This window comes from Poecilia formosa, unplaced genomic scaffold (genome assembly GCF_000485575.1).
Source record: "Poecilia formosa unplaced genomic scaffold, Poecilia_formosa-5.1.2 Scaffold18, whole genome shotgun sequence".
Taxonomy (NCBI): domain Eukaryota; kingdom Metazoa; phylum Chordata; class Actinopteri; order Cyprinodontiformes; family Poeciliidae; genus Poecilia; species Poecilia formosa.
This window is the reverse complement of record NW_006799957.1, coordinates 1154476-1168997: the sequence shown is the minus strand read 5'-3', so window position 1 is coordinate 1168997 and position 14522 is coordinate 1154476. Positions and strand designations below refer to the sequence as shown.

Sequence of the window (14522 nt, the reverse complement as noted above, 5' to 3'; positions counted from 1 at the left end):
ATATATTTATCTAGTTAGAAAACAAATTATGCAAAAAAACTATTTCAACCATTACCAATCCACCAAAAGTTATTTACTATAAATTTATCTGTATGAAATGTAACTATTGGCAACAGAATAATACAAACTTTGTTTTAGAAAGACTTGAGATCCTTAATGTTGTATTTTCTCATATCAACCATATAGTTGGCAAAATAGGTGAAGTTGAAAATCAATGTATATATTCAGTTTTGCAACTACATCACAAAATATAACACAGGTCACAATAAAAAGGGAAAGTAAAAACTGGATTTATATGCATCTGTATAGTTAATATACTTTAACCTTTTTGAATAAGGCGGATCTGTTTCTAAAAATATCTATTCCCTGTTGAGCTCATCATGTTTCTACCCATCAGTGATAAAGGAATCACAAAATTTTAAATGCTTCATACAATTAAAATATTCTTTTGAGTTATGCTTATGAATCCATTCCTAATTTATACTTAAATTCCTGTTGCCAATCTACCAACATCTCTTTGTGAAGTCAACGTGGCATTCCTAAACTCAAAATGGCATTCCGGGAACGAGGGGCCTGGTCTATATTTGTGTCTTTTTTTATCCAGCAGAAAAGTGGGGCTGAAAGCAGGAAGTCTAATCTATGTGGAAACATTCCCACGTTGGGGGCTTTGCATGCTTCTCCCTGCCTGCCATCACCTTGCCAAAAGGAGGGGGGGATTGTGTTATCAGCACTGGAAGGCGATTGGGTGATTTTGTCCAGTCGGCCCATGAGGACCATAGAACGATGACTGAGAAAATTGAACCATTTAAATTCTATTATTTAACAAATAAGTGACTGTTCTTTCAAAAGTTAAATATCTGAAAGTAAGAAAATCGGTCTTGGTCAACAGCGCTTGATACTGTGAATTATGTCGTTCCCCATCCAGGCTGTGCATACGAGGGCTTAACCAGAACCAGACTTCATAATTAACAACAACTGGGGCTCTAGAACCAGACTGTCTCCACTTTTAAGCTCTGTTAAATAAAACAAATGTATTTTTGTCTTGTAGGTTCATTAAAATAGCCATGACGCCTGAGAAAATGTAAGTATTGCTTTCTTCTTGTATTTTAGTCACTGTATGATGGTTTTATACAGTCATAAACATAAACCTTCATATTCATAGAAATTGATTGTAAAAACTAACTTAAAATATTTTTCTGTTTTGTTCACAGGCCAGGGGTAAGGTTAAGAAAATATTATCAATTAGAAAACAAATGCAAACACTGATTTTTATAGTTAAACCAGACTAGTAAAATATTAAACTATGACATGAATCTGATATTTGCAGAGAAAATCTAAAATCTCCGCCTCTAGAAAACTCATGCTAAAGGTAAGGAGGATTTGCATAGACAGAAACTTCACTCTCTGACTCAAACAAGATTCAGAACTTTTAGTTCCTTCTTTTAATAAATAAAACATCTCTGCTCTTCATAAGAGCTTGATGGTTGCAAAAGCAAAGGAGGAGCTGGAGCAGGAGATGGAAGAAAAGGAGGAGCAAAAGGCAAAATACCTGGAAGAGAAAGTTCCTCCAGCACCAGTCACTGGTTTGTCACTGGAGGAGCTAAAGGTAGATATTTCTGTTCTCATTTTTGTTTACACAAATAGCAAGTTTTGTAGGAATAAATACACATTTTTTGTCTGTGTAGGCATTATGTGAAGACCTGCATTCCAAAATAGATGTGGTGGATGAAGAACGGTATGATATTGAAGCCAAAGTCTTGCACAACAACAGAGAGGTACGGCTGATGCACCATACAGTAAACATCATACATACCTATGCAAAGTTACTTTAAAGGCTTGTTCAAAATGCCATAATATTTATCCATACAGATTAAAGATCTGAACATCAAAGTGCTGGACTTGCGAGGGAAGTTCAAAAGGCCCAATCTGAGACGGGTCCGGGTCTCCGCTGATGCCATTCTGCGCTCCCTACTGGGCTCAAAGCACAAGGTGTCCATGGATCTGAGAGCCAACCTCAAATCTGTGAAGAAGGAGGATACAGAAAAGGTACATTTTTACTGAAATATAAGAGAGTTTACACAGAAAGCAGTGCAAAGAAATAATATTTTCCTTATTTTCACATCAATTTTCCAAGTCACAATCAGAAGGAAATTTATTGCCATTTATGGTTTCACAAAGAAGAATTTCTCTTGGCATTTGGTGCAGGCTTAAAAATACAGAAGACAAAATATACATAAAGTTTAATGTACTTATACAATATTATAAGTGTAAGGCACAAAGCACTAGCAATAAAGTAATTGCTAGTCCCTTGGACCCATATACGTTGGTGTACGTGTTTTGACATTTTACTACAAAGGAGACATAAATTCGAAGAAGCATCAATGAAACATCAACAAATTACAAATTACTGTTGTAATTTTACCATGCAAAGATGCTGAACCCTCCAAAACTTTCCCAAATGTTGTGATTAGTGCATAATGGCAAACTGTGATGTTTAACCTGCAGGAGAAGACAGTGGAAGTGAGTGACTGGAGGAAGAACGTGGAAGCCATGTCAGGAATGGAGGGGCGCAAGAAGATGTTTGACGCAGCCAAAGGCCAGATCCAGTAAAACAGTGGCAACAGAAGAAAAAGTCAGCTGTCATCTTCTGAAGCAACATCACTGTCAGTTCACAGAGTGCTGAATGTAGCAAAACAAAACAAAAAAGATGTTTTACACTGAGTATCTTCCCACAATTGTTTTTGTATGTTAATGAAATAAACAAATCCTAACATAGTCTGTCTTGTCTATTCAGAAGAATGTTGCTGACAAACTTAAAACCAAGTCAGCATTGCAGTCAGTGGCATAAGATCCAGCTCAAATGAAATAATCATATCTAGACAAAATAATTGAATGACACTGATCTAATTCGTCCTGAGGAGTCAGACTCAAATTGATCTGACTCCTTTGTGCACACACAGTTGTTTGTCTTATTTCTCTCTTGCCCTGTGATGGATTGGCAACCTACCAGGAGACAGACACCACACTCCTGCAAGCAAAATCAGTATAGACAAAGGATGTCTGGATGGATGTAGGTTAAATGAATGTCTCTACATTGAATAAGAACCCACTGGCATTTACATGATGTCAGATGTGCAATACACAGTTTTTTTTTTCAAAGGCTATGAGATTAAATGTCTCGTAGCCAAGAAGGAGAGCAAACTTTTTCTAATCAAAAACTCATCATCTTAGTTTAACATTACATTTTTTAAGTTCTGACTGGGAATATTGACATTATGCAGGTGGCATAAACTGAATCACTAAACAATATCTAGAATTTCCAAATTAACTCAATTTTAAACATTCACAAAAAAATGCAATTCACTCAATAGGATAACAACAAAAAGACAACATTTATACAAATCAGACTTGTTTAAATTAGTGTAGATTATGTTTAGCATTATTTGATAATTATAATGGATTACTTTAGTAGGTTGTCTGTTATTTGTAAGTTACAAATGTAAAGGAACTTATGATCATATTTCTCAACATTTTTGATAATTATAATCAAAAATGATAATAAAACATTATCTTAAGTTTTCAAGTCTGATGGGGAACGTTTGTATTTTTATTCATTTTTTGTGTAAACAAATCTGAATCACATTATTGTTAAAACTCAGGAGAGTTTTAACAATAAGAAGCTGCTGATAAGAAAGCAGCTTCTTATCAGCTGGTTTCCTCAGGACCTTTATTGTGCTAGATAATTATGGTAGATAATGCTGAGGACTAACATCTATATAATGTTTTTGTTGAATTTCAATCAAGACACATTTATTTTATACAAACTTTATAATGAAGTATTTTGAGCATGTTTAGCTGAATTTGTGTGCTTCAGGAGAAGATTTCTTACAGATATTGCATTTGACCTGAATTGCGTCTTGCTTGAGCTCGTTTTGCCACATGGGGGCAGCGTCTAGTAAAAAAGCAATTCATGGAGTCGATCCAAATTCCTACCAAATGTTTTCATTGCTGAGTATACTTCTGTTTGTTTTGCAAAACCAGACATAATGGTAGCTGAATAACTGGAGGTTTCTGTTAAAAACTTGGATAAGCTACAGATCCCAGCATAGTGAAATAAACTTAGCTTAATGACTTTCTCTTGTTTGTCTTGTGTGACTCAGGGACCAGACAGGTGTGGTTTGTAGATAATAGAATCCGAAGGAGAAAGGGTGTTCCTTTTCTGTCAGAGGAAAATGGCTTGAAAACTTACTATGTCACTGGCCTTCTAATAATTTTAACTGTCATTTTATGAGATAAAATGATCGAAAGGTTTAACTTTTTTTTTCTAACCTGGTCTCCTCAACCAATCTAAGTAGTGTTTCAGTTTTAATATGTTTATATGTGGCTTTATCTGAAAAAATGTTTTAAAGAATTTACATATTAGACACAACGGCCAGCCGGCCAGCCAAAGACCAAATTTTTCACAAACCAGGCTGCTTGCCTATTTTTTAAAATTATTATTATTTATAATCCAAGTTTTTCTTTTTTCCAAAATGTAAAAATCAAACAAGAGAATTGGATTTCTAACTTTCAACTTTCTGTGGCAATGCTTTATATTCCTGGCATGGCTGGATAGCTACTTCAGACAAGAGAAGACAATTAAGTGTTTTAAGGAAAAAATACTTAATGCAAACTTATTTGGCAGTGTCTCAATTTGGAAGACACATTTATACTCCAGCTTCGACTTCCTGGCTGATGTATGGAAATATTACTTCAGTTTTCCCACATGATGCCCTTTCCTCATATTTCCCACGTATGAAGTGTACCAGTCTCTCCCTGATTCAAAACAGCTACATAACACAATGCTTGGACCCATGAAGTTCACAGTCAAGGTGATATTCCAAAGCTTGCAAGCACCCACCATTTTTCCCCAAATACATTGAGGTTATTTTGGCCAAACTCTTCAGTGTTTTCATTTAATCAAAAAACAAAAAAAAACAAAAACAAAAAAAAAAAACAGAACATTTCTCTGGAAGTTTGAGTCTTTGCATCTGTGAAAACTGTATCTTGTCATTTTGGAGCAATGACTTCTTCCTCTCTGAGTGGCCTTTCCTTTTTTAAGAGTACAATGCATGTTTCATGGTGGATCCCAGCAGTTTCTTCCCAGCTTCATTCAGCTTCACAGGGTTTTTGTACTTAAGTGAGTTGATGTGCACATTTCACATCAAAATAAATTCCTCTTTAGGGAAAAGAACGTGTTCAGTTTCTAGATGGTAGGATGGCTGGACATTCCCAGGGTGGACATATTTATGCAACATAAATGCTTATGAATGCAAAGTGTTGTGGTAAAATAGATGACTTACTTCATGCAAAGAAAAATAAAAACAACAACTTATTTTTAGGTACTTATTTTTAAATGAGTTGGAAGGTCAAGTATGTTTATTTATTGCCCTTTGACAATTACGAGCATTAAATTTTCCTTACAATTAGTCCCCTCAACAAAACCCACCCCCAACAAAAAATGCAATGCTGTTTAATTTTTTGAAACAAAGCCTTGTTTATTTTTTATAAGAGTTTGATTTGCCAAAAAAAAAGTCCTCAAACCAGCAACACATTTTGCAAACATATTAAAAATATCTTGGGCAGAAGGTGAAACTCCCAGCCTGACAACGCCACAAACAGAGCTGCAGTTTGGCTTCAGCTCAGATGAGACATCTGAGTCATAATCCCCACTGCGGTGTCCAATGCAGCATTAAAGCAAACAGAGGGACTATCAAAGGGCTTGGCATGGTCATAACTGCTGTTGTTGATAACATGTTATTGCTTGTGGAGGCAAAGATGAGATTAAAGGCAAAGTGCAGAAGATTGAGCTTGTGAAGGGTGTGATAGGTAATTCATTTTAACCCTTACAGTAATAGCACTCACTGACACATTTTTACAAACTGTCACTTTTTGAAAAGGCAACTGAGGGAAAAGTTTGAAAAGTTAACACCCAAGTCCCTGTATTCACTGTTAATGTTTGGCAAGTTTGGAGTCAGAGGAGCGACAGCCATGCTTCTTTACTTGCATGTTCATGTAGGAGCAGGTTTATAAGGATTAAATGCAACATGCCCGAGTCGGGAAGACCTGTAATCGTGAAACCTTTTTCAGAGCAATAATCCTGTGATCTACTGCTGAAGCTTGGAAAGGTAAAAATAGACAATGCAGATCCATGGACAACGCATGTTTTCCTATTCTAGTTAAGGCCATGTACCATCTGTTTGTAGGTATGTGCCCATCAGTTGTAGTCATGGGCTGTTTGCTGCCATGTGATCCTCTGCTGGGTTTAAAAGCTTAGGATCCAAAGAGAAGGACACAGTACACATTTCCCTACTTGCTCCTGTCTGAAGCACACACTAGATCTGGGTAAGGTCCTTCAATGTAGGCATGTAGGTTTGGTTTGTGGTTTTGACTCTATTTTGCTGTTTTAAATGCAGTTTAACCTAAACCTTTTGCAGTGCGTAGGTGCTGCATCCTAAAACATGTCGGACACCGAAGAGGCCACATATGAGTGAGTGTTCAGTTTGTTTCTGCAGAGAGAAAAAACAAGCTATGCTTGCTCTGATAGAATCAGTTTAGACCAAATCTTTTTCTTGTCTGTCTTCTTTTCCCAGGGGTAAGCAGAAAGCGTTGTCAGTTCACTGAACTCATGTATGAGATGGATAATTCTTCACATTTTGACACTGAAGTGAGTTTTACAAGATGCAGATTCAGGCAGCTGCATGGCACTCCTTCCAGCTGCTTCTGAAGCAATAAAAAAGGAGCCGGGATTATAGCGAATGAATTTATAATTTAAATACTTTGTTTCAGTTGTAATTGCCGTTAATTACAGTTTTAAAGCTTAGTTGTGCAGAGAGGAACATTTCTTGTTTTAACATTACAGTCCATCCATGTACAACTTATCTTCTGGATGCAGAGTTAGGTGACTGCTGTTTCTGTCACTTTGTCTTGTATTTTATACTTTGACACTTTGTATTCAAAGATTCAAAGTCATAGAATTACATCACCAATCCTGCTGTTTCTGCTGCTCAGTTTTCAGTTTTTTCATCCACTTGGCGCCAACACACAGGCAGCTGCTGTCTAAGGGCTTTTCTACTGGTTGACCTTTGCCCTTACAGTCAGCCTACTTTGTCTGCAGTTAGCTATGATCCCATAAGATCTTCTCTTTCATGTCTAAGGGTGCAAAAGGTCACCATGAAACAGAATGGCCATCACTCTTTTTCTGTCCATATGAGACACTGCCTGTGCGGTCTGACCGCTCTTGAAACTAAACAGCACCCGCCTCTCCTCCTGTGTATAGTACAGTCCCTGTTACAGAGCAATGTAGGTCACTCACTGTTCTGCATAGAGGTCCTTGGGGAAGTAGGAGCTGAAACACAATACCCACTTGCAATTTTTTGGCTTTTAGAGGTCTGCCTAAATGGAGGTTGGCTTACCGTCTTTGCGATGAAAAGAGATTTGGTTTCTGTCACTGGAGGGGCTTACTGTTGGAGGTAAATTTGCTCAAACAGAGGCTAAATGAGGATACCTGAAAAAATGTAGTACTTAACCTACTTTGGAAGCATTATCTGACAAAGCTGCAGGCAAAAACAAGAAAATTGCTTTGCAAAATTGGATTGCTTTGCAAAACTATCAATACCCTTTGATCCTTTTCATATTTTGTCAACTCAGCACAACGTAGCATAAAATTGCGTAGTGGAAGCAAAAGAAAGTTATTTATTTTTTCACAAACACAAAACTGCTGACATGATTTGAATTTAGTAATGCTCTGTACATCAACACAAGTACTTTAAAACAAATTCTAAAATCAACTGGAAGCCAGTGTAGTGAATATAGACCAGGAGTGATATGACAGAATTCACTGGATTTGGTGAGAAGTCTGGCTGTTGCGTTCTCCCATATGAGATGTCCCATAATTATTAAGCAGAGTCCTATTGTGCGGACTTTAATTTTAAATCCAGCTGCTCTGTGAAAGTCTGAGAGATTTGCTAGAAAAGCATTATGAGCAAACAGCAGCATGAAAAACAAGAAATACAACATGCAAGCTTAGAGTGGGGTTAGGATGGAAAACAGCATCAGTCTCACAGAGCGTTGTTCATACGTCATTCATCTTATATTTGAAAGAATACAAAAGCAAACTCTTGCAGTGAGATTTATGGGAAAAATTTGATGAATAAATATGAAAACAAAAAGCAGGCTAAAGTTAAACTTCTCAACCCTTTCACATAGTCGTTACGGTTAGGTCTATTTTCTGCTTAATCTGTAGTGTTACTGAGGTCATGGTGTAACCTTTTTATATTGTGTTTTTGATGACAAAACTATTATTAATAAAAAGATGAGGCAGATATAGACAAAAGTGAAATCTTAGTTGTAGGTTTTATCATCCATTTAAAGTCAAATATGTATAACAGACAACAATGTTTGTGTAGGTCAGGACATTTTTTTGGTATGTTCCTTTTCTTTTTCATTCGGCTTCACAGACTTGGGTGGAGAAAACTCATAGGTCATCAGTGACTGTAATCTAAAGATGCATTTGTAGGGTTTTAACAGAGAAATGCATGCATACCTTGCATGTTTCCTGTCAATCAGCAGTGACAGGTGAAGTTCAGTGTCAGGGAATTTACTGACTCACTTTCTGTAACAGCTCCTACCTGAGGTCTCTCCAACTCTGTTGTTATTGACAACCAGCTCCTATCATAAGCTACAGCAGGCAAGGATTACCTGTATGCAAAAACCGTATTGAGATCAAGTCTTGACTTACTGTCAATCTTTCAACAGACAACACAGAGGAAAATGGGGGAGGTACAGGTGAGCTGTCCCTTTTTGTGCTTAAACTATGCATTTTTACCTTTATGGGTCTGATTTTTTTTTAATCAAATTTCTGACACACAGAGGATTCAAAGCCCAAGATAAAGTAAGTCCTGAGTTCAGACTGTCTTGCATCAATCACTAACAGTGTCTTGAAAATTTATTTATACCCCTAAACCTTTCCACATTTGTTTGTACCGCAACAAAAGTCTTTTCATTTATTTGTGGATTTGATGTGATGGATAAGCACAAACGAACACATTTTACTTTGTACCGTGCAAAGTAAAATGTTACCTTGCTTTCATTTTTTATAACAAAATTAAAATCGAAAAGTGTGGTATCCATCTGTAGGGTCAAAACATCATACAACCACTCAGCTGCAGGTTTACTGTTTTGATGTCTTCGCCAGCTTTGTGGATGGAGACGCTGCAAGTTTGGTCATTTTAGCAGGTCAAATTCAGTCAAACTGGATGAATTTTCAATTCTGGCCACACTGATCTTAAAATTGTATTTTGCATGATGCTGCAATCTCTATGTCTCTGGTGTGTTGGAGATGACATGCTGAGTTAGCTTAAAGCCAAACAGCATTTAGCATCCATGTAAACAGTTCTATTATGCTCTTATTTAATGGGAACACCTTCTTGCACGTGTTTGCTTTGTCACCTACCACCTGTTGAATGTAGGTGATGTTACTGAAGCCTGACAGTGTTATATAATCTAATCCCGCTTCACACGTCTTCATTACTTTATAGTTTGCCTCCAGTTGGCTGTGTTCCTTGGTTTGCACTAAGGCTCTCTTACAAACCAGTCTGGTCTTCACAAAGCAGCTGTATTTATACTGAGATTAGGTAACATAATTTATTCAGTTATTTAGTAACATGTTTGAGATTGTCAGCTGAGTGTGCAACTCAGTTTAAATTTATATGTCTAAGAAAATTGAAAAGCATCCATTTCCTTTCACTCCACATATACATAATACCTCGTACTGATCTATCACATAAAATCCCAATAAAATACATTGACATTCAAAGGGGTTAAATAGTTGTTCAAGGCATTATACAATATGGTTTCCAATGAGAAACATAAGAAGATTGAATGCATTTCCCCATTTCCCTTTCAGATCTACATTTGTGCCTGGCTTGGCTCCTCCTAAGATCCCAGATGGTGAAAAAGTGGACTTTGATGTAAGAGAGTATTTGATCAAATCCACACTTACTGACTGTCTTGGATGTGGAAAAGTTTGCCCCTAATATTTTATCCCTTGATTCCAGGACATCCATAGGAAGCGTATGGAAAAGGACCTGACTGAGCTGCACACGCTGATTGAAGCTCACTTTGAGAAGCGTAAGAAGGAAGAGGAAGAGCTGATTGTGCTCACAGATCGCATTGTATGTTTACCTCAACGTTCCTGGTGCAAATTAAAGTTCCCATGCTGTTTCTTAAAGTTTTCAATTTAAAGGATTTCTCCTGATGCTTAGGGTTTACCTCGTTGTCTTTTCCCAGGAGAAACGCAGGTCTGAGAGAGCTGAGCAGATGAAGATCAGAGCCGAGAGAGAACGAGAACGACAGGCCAAACTAGCTGTGAGTGGAAACCGAAAACATACCCAGGCCTCAAAAGCTGTCAGCTACTGATGCAGTTTAGCAAGTAACTATAGCTTATTTGAAATCCTTACTGGTGAAATGCAATTTGTAGATCAAATCTGTTTATTTCTAACAATAAGGAAGAGAAAGCCAGGAAAGAGGAAGAGGAAGCTAAGAAGAAGGCAGACGACGATGCAAGGAAGAAGATGATTTTGTCCAATCTGAGTTTCACCGGATACAAGGTAATGAATCTGCAAGCTGTACAGAAAACAATTTTCACTGACATCCAACATGATGTCTAGGTGAAATGATTTACCATTGATGATCTCTGGATTTCTAGCAAACACAGCCTGGAACTAAAAGACAAACAGAAAGAGAAAAGAAGAGGAAGATCCTAAATGATCGCCGTAAGGAGCTGAACATTGATCACTTGAAGGAGGACAAACTGAGGTTGGGAGTACCCATTGCCACACAAAGATGTAATTATTTTTTATCTTAAATTAAATTAAATTAACCTATTCAAAGATTTTCTTTTCTGTCTATAGAGAGAAAGCAAAGGAAATGTGGGACTTGATGCGGCAGCTTGAGGCAGAGAAATTTGACCTTCAATTTAAGTACATGAAGCAGAAGTATGAGGTAAAGCTGCTGACACTGTTGTTGTCATTGTTGGCTGTGCACAAACAAAGATTGTGTTTGGAACGGGAACATTCCAGCACAAAGAGCTACAAGAAAGTTTTTAAAGGACTCTTGCAGAAATGATGTACAATACAGCTAAACAGCTTTCTCTGTTGTTACAAATGGAATTAAGCAGATAAAGAAGCTTTGTTAGAATTTGCAGATACCATACAGACATAGCTGACACTTTTCAACACGTTAAAAAAAACAAAACATTTTTGAACAATAGTTCATTACAAAGGCATGCATGTACTGAAAGACTCTTCTAAGGCTTCTGCTTCTCAGGGCTGCAAGACATTGAAGGCTGCTTCATATATCTGGGTTTCTATGTATTCAGACTTACATAACATGATCAAAATGTCACAGTTCTCCTTCAGAGAGAATACTTGTTCAATTTGCTGAGCTGAATATCATCTATCACACTCTTAGAAAGTCATTTTCTGAGAAATGAAGCTTTTTATCAACGTGATCTCATGTTTACTTCCAGCAAGCTTTCATTCAGTTTAGTGCTTATGGTGAAATAACTAAAGCTAATTTGCTGTGTCAAAAACTTTACATCATTAAAATACATTCATACATTCCGCTAATTCCAAACAAACATTTTCCTTTTGGGAGGCTCTTTACGGAATGGGTTCTTGCAGAAAATGCTATATTTAATTTGAAAGGTTTTGCATGTTTTTCAGATTCTTTGCCTTTCACAAGATGTTTTGCAGAGCATTTCAGACTGATAAATTCCACTTGTCATTCTTCTGGTGGGGGTTGTTTTGAACAAAAACTCATTCTCCCCCTTTTTACTTCAAATTAGTAGATTTAAGGACATGGCAAGATGAAAAACACTCTTTTTTCACATGTCTAAAGTCTAAGTTTTTATGTTTATTCAAATTCATCCAATTGTGCATCTGATATCTGGACCTATTTATCCTTAAAAAAAGGTCCTAAAGGGGACCAGGTGAATATGTTCAGCAGTTACTGAGCAAAAGGCTGGCTGGGTTTAGTCAGACAATAGCAAAAAACTATCTGACAAAGAACAGATTTATGTTAGAAATTTAAATTAATTGACTATTTGTACTTCATTGTGCAGATCACAGTGCTCAGGAATCGGGTGAGCGATCATCAGAAAATGTAAGTCTTTTCTGTTGCTCTGTCTTTGTGGAAACAAAGTAGGGAAATGATGGCAAATTGGCTCATGAATACTGCAATAAGTACACACATTTTTTTATTGAGCAAGTCCAATTGCAGATTCAATGTCCTCCATCCTCCATCCCAGTTTCACGTGTTAAGGTTTTTATTTGTGCAAAAACTTAAAAAAAAAAAACAACAACAAAAAAACGTGCTTATCTTTTCTTCCCTTTTACATTAGCCACTTAAAATCCAAATATAATAGAATAAAGTCTGGGCTCGAGGGTTTGAAAACTTTTTAAAGTTACTGGAAGCAACATAGCTAGGCCTTAATCTTCCTGTTCACACTCCGCCAAACACATTGGCTATACAAAAACAGAGAAAGCAAACGTTTTTGACCAATCAGCAGCAGGATTTTTCCAAACCATGCATGTGAATTTAGACTCAGGGGATAAATGAGATGAAAATGGAAGCACAACAGCTGAGAGGACTTATTATCTCAGCTGTTTGGTGATATTATCTCTGCTTGTGTAGCTGAGAATTAAACAGTGGCTAGTATTACATGCTGTCATTGAAATCATGTGTACTACTCATGCAGGGCTACTTAAAGTCATAATTCAAACAGGTCAGTTGGGATTTATTTGTTAGAATATTTTGTCCTCCCAAGTTTTTTTTTTTGTCTGCAGTTTGACTGATTAACTATTTACTAAATTAAGTTGAAAAACCATTTGTTGGAGAAATATTTATACATAAACTGAATACATTTAATTAAAAAAAATGCAGCCACATAATTAATAATAAAAAACTGTTATCCTAAAATTCAAAACATTTTGAACATACAGTAAAAAATAAAAGAATAGCATTTGTACAATGTAAAAGATCAAGTAAGGTAACAAGACAATCACTGGGATGATTGTTCAGTCATTCATTTCACAGAAGTCAGGGGAGTGAAACTCAGTAACTCCTGAAGTTAAATTCTCATCATGCAATGTTTTTGTGCATTCACTCCTCTTCTGTCAATGTTGTCGCTTCAGTAGTGATCATGAACATTCCCCATAATAAATGTTTCTTCAGAAGTGACTCATTGGTTGCCACAGCTACGCACAGTGACAGTACTCTGTAAACAATGTGTGCACAGGAAATATTTCACATCTGAATGAACTGTGTTTAAATTTAGAATGGCCTTTGGTCACATCCCACTTGTTTGCAATTATATACAAACATATGTTTTGAGTCTATGTGTGTATATAGCGCAAATATTTGTTATGGTTGCTGTAGCAACCTACGAGTCACATGAATTCACCTTTACTATGGTGTCTATTCATCAATACTGCAGCAACAACACTGACATGTAATGCTGAACAAACGACATTACACAAAAGGAGTCACTGCATAAAAAATGTTGCATGATGAGTATTTGACTTGTGCATTTAATGAGTTTCACTCCCCAGTGTTCCAGGAAATAAAACACAGAACACAGGCTGGGGTTATTCCTACATTAACCCCAGTCAAACCTTAAAGTTTTACTTAAAGCTTTTACCTTATTTGATCTTTTTCTTTAGACAAAGCAACACATTGTTTACTTGATTCACTGACTTTGTTAAAAATCTCAAAAGTCAGAGTAAAAAGATAGGTCATTTCAAGATTCGATATTTGGAGAAATGTTGTAGTTTGTGTCCCATCTGCATTGTCAACTCTCTGCTGACTTTATCTTCATTCTCAGCTCAAAAGGCACCCGGAGCAAGCGAGGCCTGAGGAAGTAACACCTGCTGCAAAATCTGCCAACCTGCCAACCTCGGTTATTCTTACAGGAAGTCACATTGAACTGATAATTGTAAGATTCGAACAAGTCAGATCCAATTCAGATTTGTATAATGTGCTTACTTGGAAATAGTGAACTGAAAATGTTTAAACCAAGCAGCTGCTTAGTGACAAGTGATTACTGAAGTCTGTAAACAAATTTGTGGAATGAGTAAAAGCACTAATATTAAACAAATGAATTACAAGATTTGTTTTTTGTTTGTTTTTAACTTAACGTAAGCTTTAAAAATTTACATTTCTGAAGTGGTTATTACAAGCATCAGGTTTTGACTTCTTGACTGGTTACAATCCAACTTTGTTTCTGTAATCTGGCACCACCAACCCAAGGCTTGATTTCGATTTTCCACAAATTATTTCATGCAGTCATATAAATCTTTCAGTTTTTGATTGGTGGAAACTGGGTCAGACTGTGGCAAAATGCAGTAAAAGAGAGTCTTTATTTATGTATTTGTTTTCCTGGAGGGAAAGCTAGGCAAATCACCAGGGTGAGGTAAGACTGG

At 36.6% G+C, this 14522-nt stretch overlaps 2 protein-coding genes across 2 annotated transcripts in view; both read left to right on the top strand.

The window, feature by feature from the left end:
• The window catches only part of LOC103134603 (troponin I, slow skeletal muscle-like), a 5002-nt gene extending 2303 nt beyond the window's left edge, over window positions 1-2699 (top strand). Inside the window, exons 2-8 of the mRNA XM_007546915.2 lie at window positions 1049-1081; window positions 1212-1218; window positions 1328-1369; window positions 1475-1606; window positions 1686-1775; window positions 1870-2046; window positions 2506-2699. Coding sequence (XP_007546977.1) covers window positions 1065-1081; window positions 1212-1218; window positions 1328-1369; window positions 1475-1606; window positions 1686-1775; window positions 1870-2046; window positions 2506-2610 — 570 coding nt within the window. The 5' untranslated portion in view covers window positions 1049-1064 and the 3' untranslated portion in view covers window positions 2611-2699. The remainder of the gene's footprint in view (window positions 1-1048; window positions 1082-1211; window positions 1219-1327; window positions 1370-1474; window positions 1607-1685; window positions 1776-1869; window positions 2047-2505) is intronic.
• Window positions 2700-6245: 3546 nt separating this feature from the next.
• LOC103134602 (troponin T, cardiac muscle isoforms-like) lies at window positions 6246-14209 on the top strand. Its single transcript, XM_007546914.2, has 12 exons — window positions 6246-6384; window positions 6477-6530; window positions 8796-8826; window positions 8911-8932; window positions 9947-10010; window positions 10098-10214; window positions 10330-10407; window positions 10548-10649; window positions 10748-10857; window positions 10953-11043; window positions 12164-12204; window positions 13925-14209. The coding sequence occupies exons 2-12, from the start codon at window positions 6501-6503 to the stop codon at window positions 13962-13964; spliced, it is 726 nt and encodes a 241-aa protein (XP_007546976.1). The 5' UTR covers window positions 6246-6384; window positions 6477-6500; the 3' UTR covers window positions 13965-14209.
• The last annotated feature ends 313 nt before the right edge of the window (window positions 14210-14522 follow it).

Coding starts and splice junctions, on each gene's coding strand:
- LOC103134602 (XM_007546914.2), top strand. CDS start 6,501: ATGTCGGACACCGAAGAGGCCACATATGAG. Junction 6,531..8,795: donor CCGAAGAGGCCACATATGAG/TGAGTGTTCAGT, acceptor AATCTTTCAACA/GACAACACAGAGGAAAATGG. Junction 12,205..13,924: donor GTGAGCGATCATCAGAAAAT/GTAAGTCTTTTC, acceptor CTTCATTCTCAG/CTCAAAAGGCACCCGGAGCA.